Here is a 27500-nt window from a genome sequence, read left to right as displayed (position 1 = left end):
GAAAATTTTGTTAAAAAGGGGTATCAGGTTTATTTAGGCTACCTGACATATTGGGATTTTATCACGCCTCAGACAAAATTGTTGAAATCTAATTGGTCAGGTCTTGGTCACATGACGCCGTGAAAAAAAAACCCACCCCGCATCATGCGAGAAAAATCCGTATTGAGCGAGTAATTTATTGTCGGGTTCGATGTTTCAAGTATTCTTAAACAAAAGGAAAGACATTTGATTAAGTTGTATGATATAGATCCACACATATACAATTAGAGATCTTCGACGTGATAAATTCGTTACACAGTTAGTTAGTGATATGATACGGAAAAATACATGGTGTGCTTCGCCTCGCCAGATACAGGTTTTCTTTTCACAGTGTTTGTTTAAGGCAGGCAAACGACAAACACCGTTTGAATAGAAAATTGTCATTTATTATGTAAATGCCGCTAAAAACTAACAGTTGTATGTACAAAAATACAGAAAAGTATATGTAGGGGGATCAGGATACTAGTAAACATTGGATATATTAATTTGGCATCATGATATGCGAGCTGACCCACTACTCCGTCAAAATACAAAACATTGCTAAAAGTGATAAAAACGTATAAAATGACACAAAATAGCTGTCTGCCTACAAAAAACTTGGGTAACAATGAACGAACTGGATTAATACCTCTTTGTTTGCCTATTTCTCGCTTAAAAGTTGGTTATCTTCAAATGGAAAAATAGAATTGTGTCTGTTCCTACATGGTGTGGTAAATTTAAGGTGGGGGTGGTTTTTTTTCAGTGATTCAAATCGACGAAATTCATGAACACGCGATTGTGTCTAATTAAGAAAAATCGTGAAATTTACAACCCGTAAAATTCATCCTCTCTATAATACTTTCAATATTCCTTTATTTGGTGGTTATCAATGAAAAAACCATCCCCACCTTAAATACATCATTGAAATAGACAAATGAAAACTCCAACGTTTTACCAATTATGCGAGTTAAACACCAACAACCCTTGCCAAGAAGATATTTCAACACTAACAGTTTTCTTATATGCAGTCTCCCGACCTCAAACATCTTGGTGTTACCCAGGATGCGATCGGTCTACTTTTCATGTGTAATCTCCACTAGTATCTCTTACATTATCTGCAAAATGTTTAGTTTCCGCCAAAGTGCCTATGGAAAAGAAGTGTCAAAACAGCAATCATAGATTTCCATCTATACTCAACACGTTGACGGCTGCTCTCAGATCCTTACTACCTCCAATTCAAAACTATTACAAAAAGGAGACCTCTACAAGCTATCTGAAATTTTTTATTCTAACGGCCATGATATAGATTTTTTTAAAATTCATTACCAAACTATGAACTATTCCTTATTCTACTCCGACATTTTGCCTCATATGTGCAAACAAATTCACACACATTTGTGGGCACATTTCAACTACTAGTTTAGGATCAGTCGCTATATCCGAAATGCGTTGTGGAATTCAGCGATCGACTACAATATTCTGCTTTGTACCGAGCTTTGTGATATCTGTCCCCAGAACCTTTATATTTCCCGATTAGTTGCTGGAAAAATCACAAACACCATTTTTCATTATGACATACCCTGATTACAGTACATATTCTTTACTTTCGCTACCTAAGGGATGTAGCAGGATGGTACAACAGACAGTTGCATCATATGTGACTATAGTAAACTAAACCTTTGTCCCGGTGTTTAATTCTAATATATATATATTCTAATTATATATCAACTGTACAACGCTCTAGTCAGCAACCTTTTTCGCAACTTCTGTAATTGATGTAAACTGTTTGTCTACATTTTTTGCTCATTTCTTATTACAAGGTGTATTTGCATATTTAGATGTATAATGTTTTAATAATATAATTTTATTCATTATTCATACAATATTTCAGGGGAGGAGAGAAAGAAAGAATAAACCATGGCTTCGACGTCCTTTAAGGCACGTCTGCTCCCGAGATTTGTTTTGTTTTATATTTGGATATGTAACAATCGTAAGAACCATGTACAATAACATGTTTGAAGGACACATCTGCCTCTCGGTTGAAATCCACAAAAACCGAAAAAACATTTTGGGAACTGTTTTTGATTTTTTTATATATACTTATGCTTAGAGTACATCTGTCAAATGCACCACTGGCTGTGGTTATTTTTGTCATAGTTCGAATCCCATTGCGTTACACTTTTTTCTTATTTTTTTTAGTTTGCATCTTAAACAATTACGTATATATTTTCCTTCAATAATTTAGTTCATATCTTAACATAGATGTTTATTAAATTGGGAGTTAGCCTGATTGTAAATAAGATCGGATATGTACCATTGGAAAACATGAAATGTCATACAGAGCTCATCATGCTTGAAAGATACATGCATCATGGAGATTTTATTCAAAAACTTCTACACGAGATGAGAAAAAATATCTTGCAGTGGCCTTCAACTCAACATTTAGATATATCGACGGCGTTTTGTGTATTACCAATAGACAATTTTATTCATATCGATTCAATATATCTATTTTTTTAATTCCGTATAGGGGTTAGGAGATTGATAACTTCGTTATCTTAGCCATTGATGTTAGATCATCATTGTAAGAGGTCTAATAAAGAATTACGTCTTTGACCACATATCATAATCAGTTGCATTTACTCAGCCTTAAATGACAATGCATAACGATTATCGGCGAACTTTTTGTTTTTGTTACCCTGATCTGATCCTTTATCATCTTTGTTCACCGCACTAATAACTAAATCTTTCTCATTTCTTTCTCCTGTTGTTTCCCCATGTGCGGTGGTTGATGACTCTTCTTCCTGATCTGAATAAAAAGAAACGTACATCCAGGAGTCCGTGTTTGCCACACTCTCTATCTTTTATATTCCTTATATTAGTTATGAGATTGATCACCTTTCGTTATCCTAGCTATTCATGTTAGCACATCGTTGCAATGGGTCTATTAAGAATTACGTCTAAGGCCACATTTTATAATCAATTACATTTACCCCGCATAAAGATAAGGTTTTTGTAGAGTCTTTTTTTGTTACCCTGAATTGATCCTTTGTCATCTTTGTTTAAAATAACATAAATGTAGCTGAAAATAATGAGCAACCGTACCATAGATAGTTGTAATTACAAAATCCTGTTATTATAATATAAATAATAAAACATTCACATTCCCTTAATAAAATATTAAATTATAATTATCTCGTAGTCATGGCTTTTTTCCCTTGTAAGTTCGATATACTTACCTCTTAATAAGGAGAAAATTTCTCGTAATTTTTCAGATAATAATCTCCTATCAACGAGATAATTTCCCGACATTTAGATATATTGACGACATTTTTGGTATTACCAATAAGCATTCTTATTCATATTGATTCGATATATCCCTATGAAGTCGAAATAAACGACATAACAATCCTCCACATCTGCTTTGTACTTGGATATCGTATTGAAAATAAATATCTACGGCGAAACAACAACTCACATTTATGACGAACAACATGATTTCGCCCTCACCTTTATAACAAATGGGATGATTTCAACTTCTTCCTCGTCAATTTCCAATATTTATATCAGAATATTCCATTATCACCTGCATATGGTGTTCATATATCTCACAACAGATTTGATACGCAAGATCTTCTTCTGCATATGATCGATTTTTAAACCAAGATAAGTTACTCTCAAACACATTGATGTTACAGGGGTTTAAAGTCAGCATTTCGCAAATTCCATAGTCGTTACAATAATCTAGTTTGCCAACACAACCTATCATTTGGTCAAATACTCTCTGATTTAGTGTAATTGTTAGACCGGTCCTGACACACTGGTTTCGACTACGGATTACTAGCTTTACCTGTTCAAAATATAGGACTCACAATGGATGTGACCGGTCGACAGGGGAAACTTACTTCTGGACACCAGGTTCCACCTCTGGTATATCCAGGGATCCGTGTTTGACCGACGCTCTATTTTAATTCCTTATATTAGTTATGAGACTGATAATGTTTTGTTGTCTTAGCCAATCACGGTAGTACATCGATGTAAGAGGTCTAATAAAGATTTACGTCTATGACAACATATCAAAATCAATTACATTTACTAGATCTTAGTTGATAATGCAGAACGCTTACAGGTGAACGTTTCGTAAAGACTTTAATCAGATCCAAACTAATAGTTTTTTTGTTACCCTGAATTGATCCTTTACCCTCTTTGTTGACTGCACCGATAACTAAGGGTTTCTGATTTCTTTGTCCAGTTGTTTCCCCATGCGTAACGGCCGATGACTCCTGTTCCTTATCTGATTAAAAAGAAACGTACCTCTTGACAATAACATAGCTGGAAGTCATGAGCAACTACAGTCTTGATAGTTGTAATTATCAACGCCTGTTAGTTAATATGAATAGTGATAAATTCACATTCCCTAGGTATGATATCAAATTATTATATTATCATAATCACGAATTTTCCCCTCACGATTTCGACATCACCATCTCGTATTAAGGAGGTAATTTCTCGTAATTGTCAGAGATTGATCTCGTAGTAATGAGATAATTCTCGATATTTAAATCTATTGACGGTATTTTATATATTACCTATCAGCATTTGCATTGATATCGATTCGATATATCCATGTGAACTCGAAAAAAGATACCACAGAGTCCTCCACATCTGCTTTGTATTTGGATATCTTATTGAAAATAAATATCAACGGCAACCCCCCCCCCCCCAAAAAAAAACAACAACAAAAAACAAAAACAACAACAAACCAACTAAAATTTATGACAAACGACATGATTTCACCTTCAACTTTATGACAAACGGGATGATTTCAACTTCTCCGTCGTCAATTTTTAATATGTATGTAAGAATATTCCATTTTCACTTGCATATGGTGTTCATATCTCTCACAACAGATTTGATACGCAAGAGCTTCTTCTGCATATGATCAATAATTAAACCAAGATAAGTTACTCTCAAACACGTTGATGTTACAGGGGCTTAAAGTCAGCATTTCGCAAATCCCATAGTCGTTACAATAATCTAGTTTGCCAACACAACCTCTCTTTGGGTCAAATATTGTTTGATTTAGTGTAATTGTTAGACCGGTCCTGACACAGTGATTTTGACTACGGATTATTATCTTTACCTGTTCAAAATATAGGATTCACAATGGGTGTGACCGGTCGACAGGGGATGCTTACTTCTGGACACCTGATTCCACCTCTGGTACATGTATATTTAGGGTTCAGTGTTTGTCCCACGATCTATTTATAATGCCTTATAGGAGTTGAGATTGATAACCTTTCGTTACCTTAGTCATTCACGGTAGTATATCGATGTGAGAGGTCTAATAAACAATTACGTTGATGACAACATATTACAATCAATTGTATTTACTCAGCCTTCGTTGACAATGCAGAACGCTTACAAGTGAATGTTTGTAAAGACTCTAATTAGTTCCAGACCATTTTATCTTTTTTGTTACCCCGAATTAAGCTTTTGTCCTCTTTGTTGACTGCACTGTCAGCTGAGGCTTCCTTGTTTCTTTGTTCAGTTGATTCCCCATGCGTGTCGGTCGATGACTCCTGTTCCGTATCTGATTAAAAAGAAACGTACTTCTTGACAATAGCATTACTGGAAATAATGAGCAACTGCATCGTTGATATTTGTAATTATAAAAGACTGTTAGTATAATATAAATAATGATAAATTCACATTCCTAAGATATAATATTAAATTACAATTATCTCATAATCACAACTTTATCCATCATGATTTCAACATCATATCTCTCACAACAGATTTGATACGCAAGATCTTCTTCTGCATATGATCAATTTTTAAACCAAGATAAGTTACTCCCAAACAAGTTGTTGTTAGAAAGGTTTAAAGTCAACATTTCACAAATTTCATAGTCGTTACAATAATCTAGTTTGCCAACACAACCTATCATTGAATCAAATACTGTCTGACTTGGTGTAATTGTTAAACCGGTCTTGATACACTGATTTTGACTACGGATTACTAGCTTTACCTGTTCAAAATATAGGATTCACGATGGATGTAACTGGTCGACAAGGGATGCTTACTTCTGGACACCAGATTCCACCTCTGGTATATCCAGGGATTAATTTTTGATATTAGTCATGAGATTGATAACTTTTCGTTATCTTAGTCATTCACGAACGTACATCGATGTAAGAGTCGAATAAAGAATTACGTCTTTGACCACATATTATAATCAGTTGCATTTACTCATTCTGAGTTGACAATGCAGAACACTTACAGGTGAACTTTTGTAAAGAATCAAACCAGATCCAAACCAATATGTTTTGTTACCCCGAATTAATCCTTTGTTATCTTTTTTCGCTGGAAATAATGAGCAACCGTATATAATTGTAATTAAGCAAGCCTGTTAGTATCATGTAAAAAAAAATAATAATTTCTCATTCCTTAAAAATAATATTAATCAATAATTATCTCTTAATCACGAGTTTTCCCCTCGTAAATTCGAGATAGTTATCTCTAATAATGGGATAATTTCTCGTAATTTTGAGATAATTATCTCATAATCCTTAGATAATTTCTCGTAAATATGAAATAAGTTCACATAATTACGAGATAATTATCTAGTAATTACGATGTTTTGGAATGTAAAATATTTTTTTACTTAATACTAATAGGCTTTCTTAAGTAATGTATTATGATGAGCTATGCATCGTTAAAACATTTATTCTATGATTATTAAGACCAAACTCTTTACATACTGATCGTGTAGAGATCGAAACACGCTCGCTGTTGCTTAAGGTGCGTGATTACATAACTAGAATATCCATATTGTAACTTACTAGCGAAGCAGTAAATATTGCTTATAAACTGCCCGCTGCAATTATCCCTCTCAGGGAAGCTTTGTCGAGAAGCTTATCACGAGTCATCTTTAAGTCTTTGAACCTTTTCAACAACGCTACCTACAGTTCACAATGGCAATCATTGTCGTTCCTGAACGAAACCACGTCCGTAGGTGGATACAAAAATCATGAGCTTCGAAGATATTCTACGTGGTACATACAAAGTTCCTGATGAAAAAAATATTGATTGCAATATAAATTCTATTGTTCAGGTGAGTATGAGGCCCACGCGTCGTTTTCCTAATATCGCTCGAAAGATCTTGCAAAATTGAACTTTTGTTCTATACGTCTTATCAAAAGTTTTTCATGAAAAAAGTTTTTGATTGTGACACTAATCCAACTGTTCAGACGACCCACGAGGCCTCGGACCTATATCTTGATATCGTTACATGTAGCTAGAGCTGGTGAAACTGGATGTCTTGTCAAAAAATTTTCGAGTAAAAGGTTATTGATTGCGGCACAAAATCAACTGTTCAGGCTAGCCATTAGTTCAGCGGGCCTTCTTTGATATCGCTTGGGACATCTCGCTAAACTGTACCATTTTTCTTTTAGATCTTTTAACAAATATTTAAGAATAAAAAGATATGATTTAGACGTGCTGAAAATCAGGTGGTTTTTTTAGCTCAATTTTCGCACCCATGCGAGCGTCGACGCAGTTTGAGAAACATTCATGAAATTCTTGATATGTGCATAGATACATCTCTACAATCTTGAACATTTTAGCCTCCTATCGTGAAAGGTTTCGAAGAAAAATCCGGGACATTAAGACCCTCTCAAAAATCGAAAATCGGCGATGTCTTGGACCGGAAGTTGGGTCAACAAGTCAAATGACATTTACTCTAATCTACCATCCCTGAAAATTTCATGAAAATCCTTTGACGTGTAAGAAAAATAACGATAACTAGACAAGATCTGGTTGAGAGCAACGGATGGGTCTTCCGTCGGATTTCTGTTGAGATAAGATCTTGACAGGGATAATGCAATTAGTGAAGAACGAATATACATGATAGGAATGAGCACCAGGATTCTTAAATATAGAGCGATAAAAACGCAAGAAATATTGTTTATCGGTGAGCTAAACAGTTAATCAATATTTCATAACTTAGGCAAGATAAAAGTTAATAATTGCAACACCAATTGGGCTATTCAGACACGCCATGAGACCGTGTACCTTTTTCTTGATATTTTTTCAAGATATCCCGTTCGTATGACTTAGTATCTCGTTATTAGGACTTGTTGTGTTCTTCGTTTGCCTCAATATCTTATTAATTCGACATATTAGTTGGTACTCGTACGTACTACTTATTATGCCATTTGTATGACATATTATCTCCTTATGATTTCTTAGTATCTCGAAATAGAAATGTAGTACGTAGGATTCAATATACGTTATTCATACGACTTATTATCTCGTATATTATGACTTATCATGTCGTTCGTACAATTTGGTATCTGGTACGTACGATACATTATCTCATAGTATCGACTTAGTATCTCGTATCTACAACTTAGTATCTCATTCTTACGTCTTAATATCTCCTATGTACAACAAATAAAAAATAATATCATTTGACAGCAAAATTAATATATCTTGGTAACAATATGCTTCTGTAGGAAATAAAAAACTTTGGTTCAATAACGCCTCACAAATTGTTTTGGTTTATCAGATATTTAGAAAATACCTTAGACTCGTTTCTCGCATTTACGTCTATAGACATATCATTATGGGATGTAAACACAAAGAAGGTCATGTTAGATATGATTAGATATGATAATTACTAGAAAATGACAGAAAAGTGTACTTGTTGAATAGTTTGCATGTAAAAGAAAACATAAAAACATGATAATATATAATTTTCCCGTCATTTTTCACAATTTTCATATATTTTATAGCACACTCAAAACTTTATAAAACAAACATTGATTAGAAATTATTCACTAGCATGTCCTTTATCAGCCTAATTTAAAAAAACTTTATTGAAAGTGTTTGCTGTTTCGAGAAAAAAATGTCTTAAAGTATGGATGTTTTTCGATTAAAAAAACCTTTAGTTAACTACAGCAACGGTTACCATGGTAACACATAACAAATACTCACTGTGACAGCAGAAATTTCTGTGATAACATAAAGTAGAAAAGAGTAGCCTTCTTCTTCACTTTATATAAACAATGCTTCAGTTTTAAACACATTTAATATCCCAATCAATGGGTCGAATCAATATGAGTTATCGTACCTATGCTGGACAGTTGATTCCTAAACTACATAAAAACCCTTACGAACAAAGATAAATTGCTGGATCCAGTAAGTGATCTATCAAGCCCCTTTATTTTCTCCTCACGAAAATATTAACATCTGTGAAGGAGAAACGTCAAACTTACTGTGTGATTACATATGCCAGAAGTGGTGTTAATCAAATGTGGATTCTAAAACATTCTAAAGAACTTTTAGAAAACTTGAAATCGCAGAACTTTTCCCAAATCAATAACATTAAAACCTATGCCTTTTCAACACTATACACGACCATTCCTCACGGTAAATGAAAGACTAGACTTTTTAACTCCATAGGCAGTTGCTTCGTCATCAAAAATAGAAAACGGAAATATTCATATCTAGTGATCAGTCATTCGAAAACTTTCTTTGTTAAACAGCATTCTGATTCCACGCACAAGTACTCTGATGTTGAAATAAAATAAATGCTAGTGTTTCTCATTGACAATATCTTCGTGGTCTTTGGTGATCAGTTATTCCAACAGTCTGTTGGAATTCCCATGGGCATGGATTGACATGGGACTTGCACAATTGCAGGTACACTGTGATTTCTGTTGGTCAAAGGCATAATGTCATTTTGAATTAAATCTGTTATAAATTCAATTCCTTCCTGGTCAAATTTAAATCTATGCTGCAGTTCTGCTGCTGTCATTGATTCTAAGGGATTAATTCGTGGTTTGAATGTTCTCTGTTTTCTGTCAGCCATTTTGTTCTTGCTAAGCAATATGCTTAAGCAAGTAAAGACCATGCTTAACTTTAAACATATACTAAGCATATACTTAAGAGTTAAGAAGTTTTATGCAATCTGCTAAGCAATATGCTAAGTAAAATCTCAACCTGCTAAGCAGGAAATTCATACTTGAGTATATGATTAAGAACTTAAGAATGTGTATGCATACGACTCCAGATCCCACCTCTGGTGCGTCCAGGGGTCCGTGTTTGCCCGACTATTTATTTTGTATTGCTTGTAGGAGTTATGAGATTGATCACTGTTCGTTATCTTCACCTGTCATGAGAGAAAGTTTTAAAGTTATAGTATTGTCATTTAATGTAAAACTTATACGGTACCAATTTTGATGCACCAGGTTCGCATTTCGACAAATGATATCCCTTCAGTGATGCTCAACCGAAATGTTTGAAATCCTCTAAGAATATATAACATTTTTATGAGTAAATTTTGATCAGGACATGGGTGTTCTATTTTACGTAACACACTTCTGTGAAAATGCGTCATATGAAAGAAATAATATCACCGAAGAAGTTCCTATACAGAATATTGCTATATATATATAGCATCGGCTCAATCCCTGACAGTCTACCTATCACTCTCTGCCTGATTTTTACGTGAACCCATACTTAAAGACGTGCATGTAACACATTCTGATTAGTTTTTGGGATATTTAGAAAATATCTTTGGCCCCTTTTGGTCCTTTATTCGAGGGACTGGACCCTTGAACTTGATATCGTTGAAGATTTTTTACCATTATCTAAACCAAACTCTTAACAAAATGTATAGGATATTTAGTTATATGGGCCATTCCTTGAATTCTTTACAAGTAAACGCAAGACAAATGGTGAAGAATGCATCTTTGTAAGATTCAGAATATCACGAGTTTATGTTTTATATTTCTTGATATTTTTTTTGGTATCATTTAAGAAAAGGTTCGTAGATTCCCTATTACGTAACCAGTGATAATTTTGCTAACATCAGGAGTTGCTATACCTTACAACAAACATCTTTGCTTCAATAATGCTTAACAAATAAGTTTTAGCATTTAAGTTATTTAGAAATGCCTTTGACTCTTCTCAGTCCTGATCACTGTTCGTTATCTCCACCTTTCCTAAGGGACTGGTCCATAAAACTTAGTATCACCGAATAGATCTTGTCATTATATACCCTACCTAGCTCTAACGATTTTTGCATTAAAAGTTTGAATGCAATTTAGCACATCTCCAAACTCAACCCAACAATTGCTGCAAGTTTCAACTTGATGTTCTAAATACTTTCCGAGATCACTAGTGGACAATGTAACCTTCTAAAAATCGGGAAAACGTCAACATGAAGGGCGAAGATAACGAACAGTGATCAATCTCATAACTCCTCTAAGCAATACAAAATAGATAGTTGGGCAAACACGGACCCTGGACACACCAAAGGTGGGACCAGGTGCCAAGGAGGAATAAGCATCCCCTGTCGACCGGTCACACCCGCCGTGAGCCCTATATCCTGATCAGGTAAACGGAGTCATCCAGTGACAATCAGTGTGCCAAGAACGGCCTAACAATGTGTATGAAACATGTCAGACAGCATTCGTCTTTTATTTATCTTTGGTTATAATTGAGGAAATCAAAATAAAACAATATATATATCAATTTCAAATAACTAATTATCATTCCTTTAAATGTGATGAAAAAGGACCGACGTGTGTCCGAGAAATCGTGTGCACAAATATTGGTAGAAAGAATAATAAACGAGAAAACAAATGTTTGGAAACGGAAGACTTCAACAATAATAAATCATAGAATCACTGTAAAGTTGCACACGAAATATCTTAAATGGCCATGATCTCGTTCCAAGCATCGAAATTGGTCTTCTGTTTGATTTTGAAATGATGTGGTCAAAATTCCTTTCTAGTTTTCGAGATATTTAGAAACTACTTTTGACCCATTTAAGCCACTTATATAAAGGACTGGTCTCTACAACTTGATATGCGTGAATATATCTTCTAGTTATCAACAACTTGTGTTATAGTTTTTGAGATATTTAGAAAATACCTTTGACCCCTCTCCGCCCCTTCAATAATTGAAGGCACTGGCCCCCAAAACTTGATATTATCGAATTGGTCTTCTCATGATCCATAATATTTGTTCCATAACGTTTAAAGGGATAGCAAAGGTCATTTTCTTCGAAAGATATTGAAAAAAATCAAAATGAGTCCAAATCACTCATACGAGTTATTTTCTGTAAAATGAATGAAAAGCATTTATTTCCAAATTCGAAACGATTATAATTTTCAAATTATGTTCTCTGAACTTTTGCTTCCTGGACAAAATTCAATCTGCTATGCAAGTTGGCTCTTAGTGTAACTTTTGACAAACACAGTCATTTCTAAGTTGAAAAATAGCAATCATATATCGTTTTAATCTTATTTGAAAGAAGTAAGGTGGTTTTGGGGGATATATGTACAATGTTTCACCAAAATGAACTTTAGTATCTCTTTAACAAAATGTATCTATTTTTCAAGAGAGATAGGGTATCCAGTTGTAGGGACCATCCCCCAAAGTGCTTGATAGTGAATGCAAGACCAAAATGACATGTTGTTTAAAGTGACATTTTGACCAGTTCGTGCCAAATATTTTTCGTTTAAGAGATAGAAAACTTAAAATTTCGAACAGCATTTCCTTGAAAATCCCTTACATATATACTAGCGGAAAAAATAAACTGTGTGTTATTTAATATATGAAAAAATAATGAAAAATAACAATGAACACATTTTATTTTTTGTAATTTGTAAATTTCATAATCCATTAATGTTAACGTCGAATAAGATCAATTTCAGCACGCTCGAAATATATTGGTATTCGAACTTGAATTAACAAAGTTAATAACGCGTGTGACCACATTTGCAAACACGCATGCTTGGTAACGGCGCATTATTGGTACCACTAAAGTGTTCAGAAATGCTTGATGGATGTTGTGCCAGATGTTGGTTAAAGCCTGGCCTAAGTCAGCTAATGTCATTGGCTGATTTGGTAAACGGCATAGACCTCGATAGCGTACGTCGGTGATATTTCCATTGAAAATTTGTAGAGGGGTCCTTCCAAGTGATGTTATTCCACCCCACACCATAACGCTACCTCCACCAAATTGTCAACGTTGCACAACACAAACGTTCTGGTACCGCTCCCCAACGTGACGATAAACTCTACAACGACCGTCATTGCTATCCAAATGAATTCTGGATTCATCAGTGAACAGAATATTGTCCAGTCCTGTATTCTGAATCGCAGATGTCGTCTGCACCATGCTAGTCTAGCGATACGATGACATTGAAGCAGTATTGGGCGCACCGCTGGACGTCTTGGTCTAATATCGTACTCGCCCAGACGATTACGCATAGTTCTTGGACTAATTGGTCGAAGTCCAGGAATGTTACGAGCAGTCAAACTTGCTGTCTGGAAACGATTTCTGATGTGCACAAGTCTAATGTGGTTGTTCTGTCGACGCGACGTCACACGAGGACGCACAGAACGGTCGATCCCAAGTGTTACCAGGTTGTTGGAAAGGTCTATACAATGACTGAATGGTGTTCCGGTGAACTCCAAAATGTCTTGCTACAATACTTTGTGACATTCTAGCATGAAGCATTCCAACAGGACGATTACTTTGGTTTTCGCTGAGTCGTGGCGTGACAGAAGGGTATATTTTGTCAAAACTAAAGTGCTTTCCTTAACGAATAGTTTCCAAACGAACCTTTTTCACTTCTTACTCCAAACAGTATTGGTCAGTAAAACTCGTGCGTACGAACACTTCAATAAACAACATGACTTGTGTTCACTAACCATGAAAAAGTCAGTGCATCTGAATCGGGTACTCTCCGATGTTGTTAAAAAACATCACCGTTATCAATTGTTTAAATTTTATAGATATAAACAATATACATAAAAAATGTATACTAAATTCTATAATGCACAGTTTCTTTTTTCCGCTAGTATATGTACGTAATCGATTATATGTTAGCTGAAACAGCAGTTCAAAATCATCACAACAAACAAGTTCGCTTCAATAATGCTCAACATTTTATTTAGCATTTGAGATATTTAGAAACTACTTTAGACCTTTCTCGACCCTTTATTTAAGGGACTGACCCCCAAAAGTCGACATTGTGGAATAGGTCATGCCATTATCTATAACATTTGTTCTACAACGTTTAAGAAAATGTTTATCGTTTTCAAGATATATAAGATGTTCAGTTTTTGGACACCGAATCCCTTCAAAGTGAGCGTAATGCAAAATTGTAAGATGTCATATTGTTTAGACAATATGCAGTATGAATGTATTAGTAACTGGTACAGATAAAAAATATCACGAAGTGTGTCTTTCCACCTTAAGAAACATTGAGGGAATAAATTCAATAAACTGTCGTGCAAATCGACTTCTAAATATGAACATTGAGCACTTGCTTCTGTCGTAGCAACATCTTGGTGAATAGGTTTCCTCTAATGCATGTTTACTAAAGTAATGAAATAGGTCAATATGAACATTCATACAAGGAACAAATCAAGCATATACTTTAAGAACTCACATGGTTACGAAAAATGGTACGGGCTTACACCAGAAAAATGAGCAGGTTAACTGCGATATTGAAGTTAAATGAAAACTAAATTATAGACAACGTCGGTAAGCTATTGATCTTTTAAGTGAAAAAATGAAGATAGCATCTCTCTCTCTCTCTCTCTCTCTCTCTCTCTCTCTCTCTCTCTCTGTGGATGTATGTACGTCTTTTATTTGTTTTGTATGTATTCTTGTTGATACCTTGTTACCGTGTTACCATTTTCTCAAATTACAACCAATTGGTCATTTCTATAAGAGGTATGTTATGGCGAATGAACATAACATGATGATTTATTTCCCCGAGTGTATACTCAACAAAAGCAACACAAGGCAATTCAGGAGTCCCTTTAAATTAAAACGTTCCTGGGACTGGCTGAGTAAGGACAACAAATTAGCAAAATTGAAACATTGAATAACGTGCAATCAATACATCATTTAGTGCCGTTCTTGTTATCAGTAGAAGGACATCTGAAATGGAGATGGATGTGATCAAATGATAACATTTTTGAATAGCAATCAATTGCATGTAATATCCATATTTTCACGCAATGTTCTTCATATAATTGATTAGATATGTTATCAGTCTTCCAAAGATATTTTTAATTGAACATTCCAAGTGTTTACTAGATATATTTACTCATGTAATTGCACCTTGTGTCACTTTTCGATGCACTGCAAATTTTACTAATCATCCTACTTTGAGACATAGCCACTAAAAGCAATTTATACCACATGTATACCACAAGCTTCGGTATGAAAACATGAAAGCCCGTGATCAGTAAAACATAAAAAAAATGTTCATGCATCTCACCCGAGGTAAGCATCAAACACATTTTCTATATAACACTAAAAATAGAAGAAATAAAAACCATGTAACACAACGTGTAGAGTATGACGCTAGAAAATACCAAAAGGAGGGGAAGGTAAAAGATATATACCTAACACTTCAGTTTTTGCAACAGACATTTTGATATGAACATAGTTGCTGGACACAAATACGTCTTTGTGAAGACTTCTCATTGTAGCTGCAGAACTGTAGCTGTTTCTTATAGAAGCATTCAATTAACAGGGCAACTTTTCGTGTACATGATTGTGGGACGTATATCTCTGCATTGTCAAAGAGCCGACTCAAAACTTAACATGAAAATTATTAACATTTTATCTTGATACTCTCGTTTCAAGACACTCTTGAATCATTTACTGAATCTGCATCTGAAGTGAAAAAAGGGTATTATAAGGGTTGATCCCGAACTCTTTGGTTTATGGTAAAAGCTCCCAAAGAGCTACATTTTTGCAAATACTCTCAATGATGTTTTAAATTTGCTGCAGCAGCACAATCTGATTTCAAACCTAAGATTGGGGAAATGTCTGAATTAGAAATAACGCGTTTTAATTCATTCGTGGTGCATATTGCTAGTTTGATATAGTTCTATCAAATTCCCATTTTATATAACAATGCCGGTCCGGATTACTTTTGAGATCATTCCTCTTCAATATTCACTAGTTTGTTTTCGTGTTTATCATAGGATCAAGAATAAAAAAAAAAAAAAAAAAACAACAGATTTTTAAAAAATCCTTTCAACAACATTTATGAAATTTAATGTATAAACAAAATATTGATATCTTTATAGGTTTTTTTTATCAAACAATAGCTCATCGGAAAAATGATTAGAAAAACGAAGCGACACTGTAATTAGGTCTAATTATTTTTAAAGGGTACCAAAAATATGTACACAAATCGCGAGAGAATAACTTTGCACTTGCTGACATAACGTGTAAGTCACAGAAAGGTAAACCAAAAGAGATGCAGTGGTGATTTAATCGCTTGGTAAGCCTCACCAAAAAAAAAATAATCATCATTTCTACTCGTTGGATAGAGCAAATATCAAATCACAAAGTATAGCAATCCAATCTATAATGTATTGACTTTAATTTGTTTAACATCTGTGTAACAAAGCTTTTTGTTTTCAAAAATCAATTTCCCGGTACATTTGGTTATAAGCAATGGTTTGAACATCAGAAAATAATACAGCAATATCTGATCTATGTATATAATGTAAGACACAGTATAAGGACAAGCAGATGTAACGCATTTGACCCTTACTCTTTTTGGAGATTTATTGCATTTTTTAAGGACTTTTTAAAGAAATTCTTTATCCACAATGGCATAGGTATATTCTAAAGAACTAGGGTAATACAATTTGAGATTACAAATATGAAAGCTACATAATAATATTTAACTTTGCAAAACTAAGACATCTGTACCACCTTTGTATAAATTACAGACGTTATGTAACATCTCACTATAAGCCATATCATTTCTACAAGCCGACTTTCCTATCAAAAGCTTAACACACAGAATTAACAGTTGGTCACAGAAAACTTTTTTTTATACATACATGCAATTTGATAAGGAAGCATTTCACGATTATGTTTTAAAAGATGTATGATTGTAACATAACGTGGATAAGTTTTGCTGAAAGCTTACGATGAGAGGATTGCTTGATAATCACCCGACCAATTAACCGCATTCAATGAAACTCTCAAATCAACATCAAAATATAGGACTTTTCAGCATTTCACACGGCCAATCCTCACGATAAATTAAAACTAGGCTTCTTCAACACAAATGAAAAACGGAAACATTCCTCTCAAGTGATCAGTCCACAAAAAATCTACTCGGACTCCACGCACGAGTACTCTGCAGTTGAATTAAAAAAAAAACTATGCCAGAGCTCCTCATTGACAATATCTTCGTAGTCTTTGTTGAATAGGTATTCCAATAGTCATTTGGAATTCTCTTGGATACGAACTGTGCTCCTTTGAAGGCAGTAAAAATGTCTTAGTTTTGCAAAGTTAACTATTCTTATGAAACAGGATTTATTAAAAAACTTCTATATCAGAAGGAAATTATTTTGCCGTGGCTTTCAATGCGACAATTATATTTATCGACGACGTTTTATATATTAACAATTAATTATTTTCATTCATATTGTAAAACTTATACGGTACCAATTTTGATGCACCAGATGCGCAGTCTCTTCAGTGATGCTCAACCGAAATGTTTGAAATCCGAAATAACAATGAAGTTGAAGAGCTATTATAGCTAAACACAGCGTGCCAAAAAAAGTGAAGTCAAATTCATCTAATAAAATACTTCTGCTTTTAACTCAGATATGTTATTGAAAATAGATATTAACGGCAAACTAACAACTCAACTTTATCATAAACGGTGTGATTTCAGATTCCCCATCATCAGCTTCCCATATTTATGTAGCAATATTCGATTACTACCAACATATGGTGTTTATATCTCTAAACCAAATCGATACACAAGAGCTTATTCCGAATATAATAGTTTTTAAAATCTGGACAGGATATTGACTAACAAGTTTATGGTGCGGGGGTTTCAACTGTCCTGTTTAAAGTCATCAGTTCGCAAATTGTTTGATCATAATAAAGATCTAGTTTGCCAATATAACCTAACATTGGGTCAAATGCTGTCTGACGTGTTTCATACCGATTGTTCGGCCGTTCTTGGCACACTGATTTTGATTACGGATAGCTTCGTTTATATGATCAAGATATAGGGTTCACGGCGAGTGTGACAGGTCGACAGAGGATACTTACTCTTCTTAGACACCTGATTCCACCCCTGGGAGACTCAGGAATCCATATTTGCCCTACCTCTCTATGTTGTATTGCTTATATGAGTTATTGGATTGTTTGCTATCTTCACCTTTCACTTAAATGGTCTACCTGTTCCATTCCTTTGTTAGTCTTCCATAAGCAATTTGATTCAATGCTATTTTTAAACATGTTTAAACAAATCCCTTACAATATCCCATGATTGACAAGGTATATATAAAGAACAGTGATCAATCTCACAAATTGTAAAAGGAATACAAAATTATGAGTTAGGCAAACACGGACACCTGGATATACCAGAAATGGAATCAAGTTCCCAGAGGTAAGAAGTTCCTGTCGACCAATAACATCCGCCGTAAGCTCCACATCCCAACCAGGCAAACAGAGTAATCTGTAATCAAAATCAGTGTGTAGAGAACGGCCCAACAATCGATATGAAACACGTCAGTCATCATTTGACCGAAAGATAGGTTTGTATTCGTTCTATCTATCACCAATATTCACCTTCATTTGTATGTTGATTCGAAATACTCTAGTGAAATCGAAATAAAAGACACCACTTTGGTCCCAAAATCAATACGTTTCCCAGCCCCCAATTAAATTATAATGAGGTAGGTTTCTTTTTTTCCCACCCTTTTTACTTGACTGCAGCATGATCTATCTCTCCTTTTGATGTTGATTGTAACATGAGTTACCTTTTCTTTCTAATGAATATATTTATAAGGAATTTGCAATGATTTTTTTTCTTACAAAAAAGCTTCATATTACTAACTATTAAGTTTATACTATCATTCTTAAACACTTGCAGATCAATAAGCATGCTTTCAATAATTGTTTGACCAGAAATACAATTATGATTTTATTAAAATCATCTGAAAGTTACATTGTTTACACAGATAAACAAATATGAATTTTTAAAAATGTATGTCGTATATTTTCATCGATGAGGTGACACTTAAGAAACTAATAATTGATATGTTTGGCTTTAGTCGTGTACATTGGATTCATATTTGGATAATTTTCTGGAGATAGACGTAAACGGCAAAGTACTGATTTGCTACACAAGAGAATATTCATCGTATGATCAAATTCTAAATCGAAGTAGGGTCATGAAAAATAAGTTGATGGGACAGGGATTTTCACAATCTCGTTTAAAACTAGCAAATTGCAAATACAGTTGTCGTTATCATAGATATTTTATTTAACGGCAAACTGACAACTCAACTCTATGACAAACGGGATGATTTCAGCTTCGCCATCGTCAACTTCCCATATTTATGTAGCAGTATACCATTATCACCTGCATATGGTGTTTATATCTCAACTGATTCGATACATAAGAGTTTGTTTTGCGTATAATCAGTTTTAAATCGAGGCAAGTTACTGACAAACAAGTTGATGGTAGAGGGGTTTCAACAGTCTCGATTGAAGTCAGAATTTCGCAAATTCTATGGTCGTTATAACGATCTAGTTCATCAATACAACCTATCATAGGCTCAAATGCTGTCTGGCGTGTTTCATAGTAATTGTTAGGCCGTTCTTGGCACACTGATTTTGACTGGGGATAATTCCGTTTACCTGATCAAGTTGTAGGGCTCACGGTGGGTGTGACCGGTCAACAGGGGATGCTTACTCCTTCGAGGCACCTGATCCCACCTCTGGTGTGTCCATGGGTCCGTGTTTGCCCAACTATCTATTTTCTATTGCTTATAGGAGTTATGAGATTGATCACTGTTCGTTAACTTTATCTTTCATTTGCAAATACTACGTTTCGTTAAGAGAAATGCTGTGTGGCATAATTCATAATAACTGCTTGGCTTTACTTTGTATGCTGGTTTGACTACGCAACACTGTTAAGGTTCTAGTAAGGGGTTGTGTTCTAATCTATACAGGGATGTGAATTGTGGAATCGAACATAAACAACAAAATATCACAATCCTTCAATATATCATGAAATGAAATTATTTATGTTTCTCAAATTCACGGAAGTATAACACTATACATAAACTTAACGTTAAACGGAGTTTTTTTGTTATCGTTAATACAATCTGATACCTTGAGATATAAGCAACATATTGATCGCAATGTGCCATCATGATAGTCTAACGTATTTCATTTGCAGTAAGTGGCGGATCAACTGTGTTTTCTTAAATGAAAAAGCTATTTTACACTTAAATGGAAAAATGATTGCAGTTATCTTTAAGACTATCAGTTTTAGAACAATGTTTTTCTCATAAATTCACTGAAATACTTTACTTGTATCCCGTAGGAAAACATTAATGCTTTATTTGTCAATAAATGAGCAGATGGGTGGGTCTTACAAATTTATTGCAAGCGCATACCCTCAATGCACAACAATGGCTTTTTTAAAGTGAACCAAATATCAAACTATTTGAAAAGTACTGCTCTCCTGATAAACTTTTAGAAATAACATTTCAAATTAATGTAGTTTCATCCTTCTGTGATGTCAACGATTTATTTAGATTTATGCATCATAGAAACGTACATTTTATTGTAGTCTATTCCAATGGATATTGTAAAAAAAAATCTTGTTAAACATAAAATATTTCAAAAGTCTATGTTATGTATAGATAATCAATAATATGTTTCAAAATATTGAATCCAAGGGAAACAACTTTGTTTTCATTGAATCCTTTATCAAGTTTATTATGCGTTAGATTTTCTTGATTTAATTTTTACAAAAATTTTGAAAAGTCTGTAAAGAGTTTCATGAAATTATCATGCATACTATTATATCGTTTTAACCAGTTTTGTGAAATTTTGATAATGCTGCTGAAGAAAAAGTGAAATTTTCGGAATTTGATAAATGATTTTATACATGTATGTCTCTCATCTTAAAAAGTGTTATGACTTATATATTTTATTTGATAATTTATCAGTTGTAACTCTCATAAATTGAAATAAATAAACATTTCAAACTTTTAGCAGATAATAATGCGAATAGGGAGTTACCTTAAAGTGCAGTTAATTGACCGGCAAAATTTTAACATGCAATTCACTAATTTAATATTATTTCAACAATTATAAATCGAAATCTGTAGAATTCCATAGCGTTTTCAGAACAACATTTGTTTAAACATTTATGAATTAAAGTTTGAATATCAATCATATCATGTCCTTGCAATGGCGAAATTTATTGATGACCTCAATATCACAGGCATATTTGCTAAAACCACGTGACGTCGAACACGTGATCAACCTAAATAGAAAATATGATCGTCCTGAATATGTATCATAGTCCATCGTATTTTGATCCAATATCAGTAAAGTTCCAGGATATTCCATCCCTCCTGATAAATGATGTTTTTCAATTGCGTATTTTCGGCGAAATTTCCATTTGCCCCCTATTGTGCTGCGTAGGAAATAATCCATTACCTGATCAAGATAGAGGATTATTCACATCTATATTAGAGTATATGAGGATTCATATATATGCGGTGGGGAACCAAACGCAACTTAGATTCACAACTTTTGGTTTACTAAATATACTTGAAATGCACCCCTTATGTATTGATTACACCTGATATAAATTCTTTTTCCTACACCGAAAAAAACCCCTTTGTAATAACCGACTTGTTATACCGTTCCTTACATAACGATTTTGACTACGGATTACTTTTTTCATTAACCCAATCATGTCTTTAATCGACCCTCGGGGTGTATTACACATGGATAGTTAGCTGTGTGTTGAATATTTGCACTTTCTGTGAGTATTCGAAACTCTAACTAAATTTCCATTTATCTTATTTTCATATTCCGTATGCAATTTCGGCTCCAATAACGTTTTACCTCACAATCGCATCACAATCATAACGCCTACCTGATTTGTTTGGTGGCGACGGTTTATTTTCAGTATTCATGTGTGTTGCAGTTTCGGCCTTCTAGAGATACGACGCAAATGTTGAGGTTTCGTTCTCACTAGTGGAGTTATTGGCATTCAGGTCTTATCTAACCTTGGCATATATTTTCATCATCCAAATCTTTCGACAATCTCTCTTCAGCTGAAAGGAATAGGCTAGTTTAATATATTTACCTTTTTACAAATCCAATATGATTACCTATAGCAATGCTGACTTTAACATATTTAAATCCCTCTTTGATTCTACAACTCAAATGTTAATTAACTGCTCGTTTACTTAAAAGCCATATCTCGTGTTTATATTGTTTTTCACTTTTATGAAATACACAAACTCATTCAAACTGTCCTTGAACTTCAGGAGTCATTTTCGAATCTAAATACATGTAAACATTTCACCATTACATTTATAATTTGATGAAAATAAATATAAACCTTTTATTTACAAGTAAAAGGATGACCGCTTTCCAATTTGTGAATTGGTCCTTTTGATTAACCTTCTTTAATGTAAAATCGAACTTTTCTTCTTTTGATATTGTTATATTTAGAACGATTGGCAAAAGAGTCCCCTGGCTGTTTTTGTTCAGTTGACGTTTGGGGAACATACCGATATGATTCCTCAATCACGTTTACATGTGCATAATACACTGATTCTTAAATAATTGGTCAATTATGATGAAACGAATTTTGCAAGCGTATGACTCATTAATGTTGTCCCTTTAAATATCCATGGATCCTACATAATTGGCGAAAACAAACTATATATTTGATTCTTATATCATCTAAACATCTAAATGCAAAATTTTCTTCTTTTTTTAAAGCAAAATCCTTACCTGTTTTTTGTGTGAAGTTGATAGACCATGTGTGTGAGGCAATGCATTTAAAGATTTATTATAACTAAGAAACAATCTGTACGTTTTGCTTCTTTTATCATGAAAACATGTTCAAGCTGTAAAATCTAATCCAAAGAAGATGGAAAAGAGAATATCATTTCAATTTCTAAGTGAAAAAGTAGAGAGTGCATTGACAAACACTGGTTTGTATTTTTGTTTTTGTTTTGAATTTTGACAATGCATTCAGATGCATTTTCATCAAAATGCTTCATATATTTAATCTATATCAGATTACCCGCTTTCATAGTCAGGAATATGCTTTTATAAGTAGGTTAGGGAATTCAAGTTGAATACATAATTCAATATAAGATCCTTCTTCATACTTTCAAAACTCTCAACAACCTATCTCCAGTTTACAGAAAGGCTATTTTTACAGTTTACAATTCCACACAATCACTAAGACCCGAATATCTGCATCTTCTCCAGGTACCTCGGACACGTACGGAAACATATGAGGATCGACGTTTGGATAAGGCGGAACAGAGTCTCTGGAACTCTCTGCCATTTGAACTCAAGCAATGTACTTCACTGTCTAGTTTTAAAGCGGATCTCAAAACATCTTTTTAAATTAGCGTTTAATTTGTAATTTATTAATTATTTTGTTACATACTTAGTGCTCTTACATTACAGCTCTTAAGTGCTGTTACAGTTTTACAAGGAAAAAACCAACAACCTTCAGTTGCTATTTGAACTGTAGTGTGTTATTATACTTATGTCCCTGCTTTGTATTCAATTATTCCTAAGGGTTGTTTTCAATGTTATTTGGGTAATTGTATCATTACATTGCGCGCTATAATATTGATAATAATAATTATGCATATTAATTTTGACACTATGAATATTTTATTCACATGCATGTTCAAATCGATTTTATATTATCTTTCCTCTCACATTTGTAAAGCGTTTTAGAGAACTAATGTTGATAGGGTGCTACATAAATCATTTAATTACAATTACAATTAATTACAATATGCTCATAACACACCATACTCATAGCTTTATCTTCGTTTTTACTGGACGTTTTAAAATAAACATATTCATGAAAATGGCTACTACTACGAATAAAACCGCTGCTATAATCTTAAATAGTATCCATTTCATTAATTGTGAGAGGGTAATGTACAAAAAAGATCGTTTCAGTAGACTGAATATTTCATCAAAATCAAAAATTGAATCCAATACATGGAACTTACCTCCACTCGTTGATACCGTTGCTAATTATGTGTCGTCAAGCCACGGCGTGTAAAGCTTAATAGATAACAACACGAAATATAGAGGTTCGTTGCACGATTACATGTTATTAGTATTTTGTAGTTCGAAGGATCAGTACGTACCCTGCGAAACCCCAGACGAGAAGTTTATCATCTATACACACAGAAAGGTAAAATTGTAACAGTATTTTTGAAATTTGAAATGTTTACATTCTATTTGTATGTGATTGTTTGTAAAATGATATAGGTATGACCACGGATTACACAATAGAAGACATTTAAAAGATCCGTACATTATTCTAATATATAAAACATTTTACCATTTCCTTTCCATGATTTACAGCGATTTACATAGAATGAACAAGTATTGAAACTGATTTCGGCATTCACAGCATTTCTTCTTCGAATTTATTGCTGAGGTTTCTAAACATGTCTAAAATTCTTACAGTACTTATCTTCATAGGAAAGAACTTGGATAACACACAGTGAACTGTACCGGAAAGCTTAAACCTGATATGATGATACAGTGTTCATATGATATGTTCCTTTTTGTTTGAAATTTGTTTGGTATAATATGAACAAAATGTGACAATTACAAGTTTTGGGTCACTTTATTTGCTCAATTCATGTCTGGTGTGACTAATACCAATTCTATGACGTTCTTTACATACTGATTTTGACTACATATTACTCTGTTTACTTGATCAAGATACATATATCTCGGCGGATGTATCTGGTTATCTCCTCATAGGCACCTGATCCCACTTCTTGTATATCCAAGGGTCCGCCTTTACCCATCTTGTAATTTGTAGTCTTCGTCGGATTTATAAGAGATAGGTCTCTGTTCGATATTTTCACTTGCTCATTAATGAAACAGTTGTCTGTCATGGAAACAAGGCTTGTAATTAGTTTATAGTAAGTATTGGTGATGCAAATTGTACAAATTCTGCAGCGTACTACTACACCATTGAAACGGTTTTGGAAACGAACGGCTTTATTTGGGGAACGAACGCTGAACGAGAAAAGAACACTTTGAGATAGGGACCGAACGGTTCTCATCGACAACAGAACGCTTTGGGCTAAAGTTGGAACGGGATGTTTGGCCGCGATTCTGCATTTCGGAGACTTTTGGTACCTTTTATCCATACATCTATCACGTGACAAAAAATTCATTATCTAAATATTTTTTTTCAAAGTTTTAAATCTCATTTACTTCAATTTTCATCTTAACAAATAACAGATACAACAAAAAGTGTCAAATTTCAATAATATATACTTTGAACATAGAATAGATGAAATTTTCAAAACGTTTATTGTCAGCAAGTGAATTGAGATTTTTCAAAATATAAGCATTTGTCATTACTGAAAATTGGACATGGTGAAAAATATTATAACAAGTTTCATCAAGTGAGTATAACCTACAATGCATTTTATATCTATATAGATGGTAAGCTACATCAGAAATAAATACATTTAATGACTTAGTTTTTCTATAGTGTATATGAAAAAACAAGAGGCCCAGGGGCCTTATAGGTCACCTGAGTATCATGTAACAACCTTCCAATGTTTGAATTAGGTTTGTGTTTAAATATAAGAATTTTACTTTTGGATGGAAGAAACATTGAATAGCTATGTGGTCAGCCCCGCCTTTGCACCAGAACCCCTGACCCAGGGGCCATAAATTTCAGTTTTGAAAGAAGCATCCTTGATCATCATTATCATACTATTAGTTTGTCTACTTAATACCCAGCAGCAGAGGAGAAGATTTTCAAAGAAATAAAATGCATTTTCACTATATGATCAATAGGGCCCCACCCTAATACCAGAACCCCTGACCCAGGGGCCATAATTTTCACAATTTTGAAAGAGGCATCCTTGCTCATCATAATCATGCTATTGGTTTGTCTACTTAATACCCAAGGACAGAGAAGAATATTTTCAAAGAAATAATGCATTTTCACTATATGACTTATAGAGCCCCACCCTAGCACCAGAACCCCTGATCCAGGGGCCATGAATTTCACAATTTTTAACAAGAGGTACTGTGAGCAATGCTCACTAAGAATACCCCCCGCTTACCCCAATCTCCCAAAGGATGTTGGTAATAGGTATAAACTACCTCTTTTCTGAGTGTTGCTACTTCGATGTCCAGTGCGCATGACCTTTGACCTTTTGACCCGAAGTCGATAGGGAACATCTTCATCCCATGGGTAGTCCATATGTATGATATGGTGACTGTAGGTGGAAAGGATAACGTTTTAGAGCCCGGAAACCATATTGCTACTTCAATGTCCAGTGCGCGTGACCTTTGATCTTTTGACCCCAAAATCGATAGGGATCATCTTCATCCCATTAGTAGTCCATATATATGATATGGTGACTGCAGGTGGAAAGGATAACGCATTAGAGCCTGGAAACCATATTGCTACTTCAATGTCCAGTGCGCTTGACCTTTAACCTTTTTACCCCAAAATCGATAGGGATCATCTTCATCCCATTAGTAGTCCATATATATGATATGGTGACTGTAGGTGGAAAGGATAACGCTTTAGAGCCCGGAAACCATATTGCTACTTCAATGTCCAGTGCGCTTGACCTTTGACCTTTTGACCCCAAAATCGATAGGGAACATCTTCATCCTATGGGTAGTCCATATGTTTGATATGGTGACTGTAGGTGGAAAGGATAACGCTTTAGAGCCCGGAAACCATATTGCTACTTCAATGTCCAGTGCGCTTGACCTTTGACCTTTTGACCCCAAAATCGATAGGAAACATCTTCATCCTATGGGTAGTCCATATGTATGATATGGTGACTGTAGGTGGAAAGGATAACACTTTAGAGCCCGGAAACCATATTGCTACTTCGATGTCCAGTGTGCTTGACCTTTGACCTTTTGACCCCAAAATCGATAGGGAACATCTTCATCCCATGGGTAGTCCATATATATGATATGGTGACGGTAGGTGGAAAGGATAATGCTTTAGAGCCCGGAAACCATTGCGTCTACAGACGGACGGACGGACAGACGGACGGACAGACAGACAACTCGATTCCAGTATACCCCCCACAACTTGTTGCGGGGGGTATGAAGAGGCATCCTTGCTCATCATTACCATGCTATTAGTTTGTCTACTTAATACCCAGAGACAGAGAAGATTTTCAAAGAATTTCTACATTTTCACTATATGACCAATAGAGCCCCACCCTAACACAAAAATCCCTGCCCCAGGGGCCATGAATTTCACAATTTTGGTAGAAGGCTCAATGCTCATTATAATTATGCCCACAGTTTGGCTTCTTGATGTCCAGGAGTAAAGAAGAAGATTTTTTAAAATTACACTCAT

General features: G+C 34.4%; 1 protein-coding gene and 1 long non-coding RNA gene across 2 annotated transcripts in view; one reads left to right on the top strand and one right to left on the bottom strand.

The window, feature by feature from the left end:
- Positions 1-22189, bottom strand: part of LOC130053380 (uncharacterized) — a 36396-nt gene extending 14207 nt beyond the window's left edge. Inside the window, exons 1-4 of the mRNA XM_056160524.1 lie at positions 22014-22189; positions 5501-5611; positions 4202-4312; positions 2717-2827 (exon numbers count right to left, since the gene is read on the bottom strand). Coding sequence (XP_056016499.1) covers positions 2717-2827; positions 4202-4312; positions 5501-5611; positions 22014-22053 — 373 coding nt within the window. The 5' untranslated portion in view covers positions 22054-22189. The remainder of the gene's footprint in view (positions 1-2716; positions 2828-4201; positions 4313-5500; positions 5612-22013) is intronic.
- A 2065-nt stretch (positions 22190-24254) lies between these two features.
- Positions 24255-27500, top strand: part of LOC130053379 (uncharacterized) — a 50029-nt gene continuing 46783 nt past the window's right edge. The window contains exon 1 of the long non-coding RNA XR_008801950.1: positions 24255-24323. This is a non-coding gene — a long non-coding RNA (uncharacterized LOC130053379). The remainder of the gene's footprint in view (positions 24324-27500) is intronic.

Source organism: Ostrea edulis, chromosome 3 (assembly GCF_947568905.1).
Source record: "Ostrea edulis chromosome 3, xbOstEdul1.1, whole genome shotgun sequence".
Classification (NCBI taxonomy): domain Eukaryota; kingdom Metazoa; phylum Mollusca; class Bivalvia; order Ostreida; family Ostreidae; genus Ostrea; species Ostrea edulis.
The sequence above is the reverse complement of the archived record's forward strand: the minus strand, read 5'-3'. Positions and strand labels throughout refer to the sequence as shown.